The 6,001-nt window shown below is 38.0% G+C and overlaps 1 protein-coding gene across 2 annotated transcripts in view; it reads right to left on the reverse strand.

The window, feature by feature from the left end:
- Positions 1-6,001, reverse strand: part of kcnt1a (potassium sodium-activated channel subfamily T member 1a) — a 46,991-nt gene that overhangs the window by 5,319 nt on the left and 35,671 nt on the right. For both annotated transcript variants that reach the window (XM_014006542.1, XM_014006544.1), the window contains 3 exons: positions 5,619-5,724; positions 5,301-5,473; positions 165-236 (listed from right to left, as the gene is read on the reverse strand). In XM_014006542.1, the coding sequence (XP_013861996.1) occupies positions 165-236; positions 5,301-5,473; positions 5,619-5,724 (351 nt within the window). The remainder of the gene's footprint in view (positions 1-164; positions 237-5,300; positions 5,474-5,618; positions 5,725-6,001) is intronic.

The following is a 6,001-nucleotide window of genomic DNA, read 5'->3' on the forward strand; positions in this document are numbered from 1 at the left end:
AAACACACACATCAACACACAACAATTAAAATCACAGCAAACATTGATTTGCCAGGAAAACACTGAACATCTGATTATGGCACAAACTCTCTAAAAACATATTTTATGCAAATATTAATTGAAAAACAAAGTAAATATAATAAAACCTGATCTGACAGTCTTACTTGTCTATGGATCCAGCCATGTAATACACCATCGGGAAACAACAAATAGCCTCCAGGAAATGATTATCAGGCCTGCAGGAAACATTTGCAAAATGGAAATAAGAACAATTGTGTTTTTCAATTCTTTTCTGCAGAGAAAAACACAAATTATGCTCAAATCCTGGGTTTGACGTGTACTTCGACATGAAACATTTAGCATGTCAGTTACTCAGAACAAGCCTTGCAAATGACAAAAGCTCTACATCAGAAAGAGCCCCCCCCCCCCACCCCGCTTTGTTTTCTCTGATATTTGGCCTCGGTATTGTTCAGCGTACCCTTTATTTCTCAACAAATCAAGCACATTATGCTTATTATTTAGACAGATTAAGCAAAAACTACAAAGCTTTTATTTCTGCTGAACAATGGAAAAATGCATTTGATTTCTGACAATAATCTGGACTGTCACATTTTATAAAAAACTGCAACTGCTGATGTTTCTGAATTTCTGTGTAGTTAAAAAGACTAAACATGTACTGTAGTTGTGTATAGGATATGTATGTTGGTGTGCAGCATATATAAGATGTCTGACAGCCAGTTGAACAGACTCTTCTAACTCCTAGTCATGGTTTTGTAGGAGATGCTGTTTACAGTTTAGCATTGTCTTGATGGAAAATGCAATGCCTTCCCTGAAACATAAAAAAGTCATATGGTTCGGAGCATATGTTCTAAAACCTATATAAATGTTTTTGCATTGATAGGACGTTTCCAGACGTATAAGCTTCCTATGCCCTAGTGACTAATGCACCCCCATACCACCAGAGAGGCAGACTTTTCAACTGCTCTCTTTATTATGGAGGACATAGTGCCTGTGATTTTCCAAAAAAATCATTTCAAATTTTGATTCATCTGACCACAAAACAGTATGTTCACCCCCCCAGTCTGTTTTAAATGAGCTTTGGCCCAGAGAAGGCAGTGTTTCTCGATGGCATTAACATATGGCATCTTGTTTGTGTGATAGAGCTTTAACCAATACTGTATATGTGAATGGCATGGCCAGCTGCATTTCCAAACACTGATTTGTACAACTCAGATATATTTCAATGCACCTGAAGATCACAAATATCCAGTACTGACTTCCTGCCCTGTCCTTAAAGCACTGGGATTTCTGCACATTCTTGAAACCTTTTGATGAAATTATGAACCGTAGATTTTCCTCTGAGGAACATTATTCTGAAATAGTTCTGCCATTTCAGGTGTAGTATTTTGCAGATTTGTGAACCTCTGCCTTCCATTGCTTCTGGGACATTCAGCCTTTTCTAAAATGCTCTTTTAACTCCCACTACTTTTATTGCCCTTGTAGCAGGTTAGAAATTTGTGTAAACTAGAGGTCAGCTGACATAAACAGTACTGATTTTGTCAAACTGCAGCTGGTTTGGGTCAAATGTCTTAAGTGACATGATCATAGTGTATTTTTTCTAACCTAATTGCCCTAAAAAATCTGTATTACTTTATCTTACATTTCATCCTATTGGTAGTCAGTTTTGTGAAATGTTATTCACCTGTATTTTTTCATCGTCAGAGCAGTCTGAGTCTTTGTAGAGTTAAAAAAAAGAGTTATTTTTTTTCCTGGTACCCGAAGTGTTACTTAACAATATAATACTTTATTTCAGTTTCTTCCCACCGGCTGGTATTTCTTCTCTTCAGATCTCAGTTCAATACAAGCTTTGTGAAGTCTTTGTAGAGTCTCCTGTTTATGTTAGTCTCTGGAAAATAATAACTCTTCCCTAAAGAGGGCCTGCCCACTTGGTTCGATATTGAGCGATTTTTTTCTCTGCAGTTGAAAAAAAATTGTAACTAAACATCCTGCAATCATTGGACAGCTTTACTTTGCTCACAGTCCAGGTTCTTTTAAAGTTAAGCCTACACGTCAGTGTGCTTCTTTTTACTCAGATTATACAATACTGTTTAATTAGCATCCACCAGTAGACTTGTGTACCTAATTAACTGAAGAGCTTACAAACAAATAGCTTTTGAGACACTTTTCTAATTACATATTAAATTAAAGGCCTAGTAATCTGGAAAGTTTCCCTCACCACCCTTCATGTCACACATTCAGATAGGGCTGCGTGGTAAATGCGGTAGACGGTAGAAACGGTATGAAGTTGGCCTATGGTAGAAATTTACCCTCCACCATCCTATCATCATTACGTCATCGCGCCTGTCTGAACAGGGCTGTGAGTGCAGAGACAACTGAGCAGGAGGAGTTCGAAATAAAATGAAGAAATCATAGTGTTTTAAAACACGTAAAGAGAAAAAATCCTCAAAATTTCCCCCTCCCGTAGTAGAAAAGTTACATCGAGATCATTTCCTCCCTCCCTCCACGTTGCGCAGAGCGAAGCTTTAACAACAACAGTTTTTTCACACCCAAGTTTTCGGAGAAAAAACTTGTTTTTATGTATTGTTACCCACAGAGATGATAAAAAAAAGACGTGGATGTTAGTTCAATCGTAAATCCATCTTGCCAATGTAAAGTCGGCGCGGGGGGGGGGGGGGGGGGGGGGGGGGGGGTACGGTGCGCAGCGCTGTGTCTTCTGAATAAATGAAAATGATTTAGCAAAGTTGTTTATACTTTTAGCAGCTCTTTTTATTCCATACCTGACCTGCTAAAAATGAAAGATTTTATTTTCTGTATCTCTGACAGACGGACTTCAATCTCTGAACTCGTAAAGTTCTTCTTTATAGTTTTCGCTGTCATTTTCATGAATGAACACTTCCTTGTATCTGAGGCAGGAAACATAGCCATATATGGTGTTTTTGGGGTGGTAATTATGCTAATCTCCTCTCACGTGCATGAGCAGCTGGATACGAACAGGTGGAATTCATTTACACACTTTTCCTGAAGATAGAAGAGTTTGTTGAATCTGAYGTGACATGTTCGTACGAACCCTTTGTACGAACAAAAGTAAGAGAAATTTAGGATAAGAATACGAACATGTTCTTGCATGAGGTCCATTGTTTGGCAGGTTGATTTTAAAGCAAAAATGCTGGGTTTGATTAAGATTAGTTTTCTGCAAAAGAAAAGCTCTAAAAATTACATTATGTTTCCTTTTCATGACTGTTTTCTACCACGATATATACTGTTACTGTGAAGGGATTCAATTTATACAGTGATAAGAATTTGAGGTCATACCGCCCAGCCCTAGTTTCAGACTAAAATCATCTTTTGACAAATGAAAAAAACTGTCAAAACTTATTGTCAAACCTTGAACAGATTATGTGTAATTCCATGCCATATTATAAAATATTATTTTCAGAGTAAATACATGACATTTGAGCTCAGTATCTATCAAATTGACTATGTTAGAGCCATTTCTGTGTAGGCTAATGTCGATTAGCTGTGGCGGCTACATTAATTTGGGTTGATAAGAAAAGTTCATCAGTTATAATAGATGTACATCCACTGAATTTTTCCTAAAAATTTCATTAAAACCCAGTTAGATAGATATTTAGCTAACAGAGAGAGTTCAGGACAGTTAATATTTTAAGCAGATCTCACCCAGTGAAAATCACTTGGAGTTTTTGTTGTGAAGAACTCGCAGCTTCAGCAACACTTCATTTTAGCTTGTTAGCTGTCAATTTGACCAAGTTACAGACATTTTTGTGCTTCCAAATTTGGCGGTGATGTCCATCTTGAATTGGTTCGGCTCCAGCTGTTATTCATTTATAGACATATGTGGAATGAATATTTCCTGGAAACGGGCAAAAACACTATTGTCCATCTTAGCATTTCAGAGGCGAGTCCTAACTGCAGCATAAAACTGACTTGTTACTTAAAGTTTCCACATCCAGATAATCACACATTTAAGATACGTATCAAACCCACAAGGATTTTATACTTATAATTTATTAAATTCACTTATTACTTCGTAAGTCTTTGAGGAAGGAGTCCAGTTCTAACACATTAATAAGAATCAGGAGCCTCTACATTAGTTTATAATCTGCACTGCAAAAAAATGTCCACCTAACCAAGTTTTAAAGTCTTTTATCCAGACAAAAAGTTTTTTGATCTTGTTTTGAGACTGATTTACTAAACAAGAACTGATTGTGTAAGAATAATAATCTTGTTTTCAGAATCTGTAAGATTATTTGTCTTGTTAGTCTGAAAATTTGACTCAAATTAAGTCAAAAATTTCTGCCAACGGAGTAAGAAATTTTTACTTGGTAAGATTCTTCAAATACTTGATTTGACTCAATTTTTTCTTATTTCAAGAATTTTACCAAGTAAAATTTTCTTACTCCACTGGCAGATATTTTAGCTAAATTGGAGTCAAATTTTCAGACTAACAAGACAAATAATCTTACACATTCTGAAAACAAGATTATTATTCTTACACAATCAGTTCTTGTTTAGTAAATCAGTCTCAAAACAAGATCAAAAAGACTTTTTGTCTGGATGTAAGGTTTTAAAACTTGGTAAGATGGACGTTAGAAAGTCTTTAGGCTGGTGGATGAGTCCATCTGGTGCTGAAGAAAATTTTCAATCACTCACTTTCTGTCCTTCACCACCTTTGTGTTGACAGAGTGTTACTTTATGCGTCTGCCCATTCCTGCTGACTCCAGACCCAAGGCTGTGGTCGAACTGTGTATCAGAGTGTGTGGGCGTTTTGCATGTGTGTGTGTGTGTGTGTGTGCGAGAGCAACAGAGAAGGAAGAGACCGAGAGCGGCGCAGAGGGGGACTTTATTCCCGTGCGTGTTTCCATGAGAGTCCTCAGAGCTGGCGTGTGGGGGCTGATGAGGGACACATCAGGGCTCTTGATGAAAGTTTGCGAAGCAAAATCAAAAGGAATCATTTTTCTCCCCTTGTAGCAAATTTATATCAACTGGGTTCAAGGCAAAGCAGGTTTCCATGGTTACTGTCTGGAGGTACAGAGAGGTTTTTTTTATTATTATTTTCTTTGTCACTAAAAACACCCAGTAAATGGGAGCAATAGTGGTAATCTAACATGAGGATTAACAATGGAGTACCACCTCCACAGCCTTGTCCTAAGTGGTTGCTGACGTGAGCTTTTCAGTGCTCATAATGTTTCCCAGCGTGACACGAAGGAAGACGGAGCGAAGAGAACAGAGAGGAACAATGCTATGAGTTGGGAACTCACGGGTTATCCAGCAGCAAGACAATAGGGTTGAGTTCTTTCCTCGGTCTGTAATAAGCTCTGAGAGGCACGATGAAGTTATAGAGCCCATTCCCCGCCGTCTCGGCAGACACGATGACGAGCTTGTTCTTAAAGCCATAAGCCTTCGCGTCCTCGAAGCTGTTGTGCATGCAGCCCTGCGCAAGGAAGGGGGAACAAACAAGAGAGGCGTTTTAGGTGTGCTTTTTTTTATGAAGCAAAGGACAGAAAGAGGAGAGAAAGGGGAATTATTGAGGCGGCATGTAATTGAGTGACTAAGTTGACGGAAAAGCGACTGCCCACCTGGTCCAGTCGTAGGCAGCAAAATGGAGCTTTCTCAGCCAACAGATGACACAAGGTGGGCGAGCTCCCGATGTACGGAGAGTTGGGAGGATAACCTTTCACATACCTGCAAACAGAGCCAGGATGAATGAATGATAAATCATACGAATGATATTTGTTGTAATTTGTGGTTCTAAAAATAAAACTACAGGTGGTTTCTCCTGCTTGAAGATAAGAGTTTAAGATACGTATATGTACACACAAGTATACTTAATGTATACTTAATGTATACTTAATGTATATGTTTGTATGTAAGTATGTATGTAAGTATGTATGTAAGTATGTATGTATGTATGTATGTATGTATGTATGTATGTATGTATGTATGTATGTATGTATGTATG

The sequence above is a fragment of the Austrofundulus limnaeus genome, unplaced genomic scaffold (assembly GCF_001266775.1).
Source record: "Austrofundulus limnaeus strain Quisiro unplaced genomic scaffold, Austrofundulus_limnaeus-1.0 Scaffold36, whole genome shotgun sequence".
Lineage (NCBI taxonomy): Eukaryota > Metazoa > Chordata > Actinopteri > Cyprinodontiformes > Rivulidae > Austrofundulus > Austrofundulus limnaeus.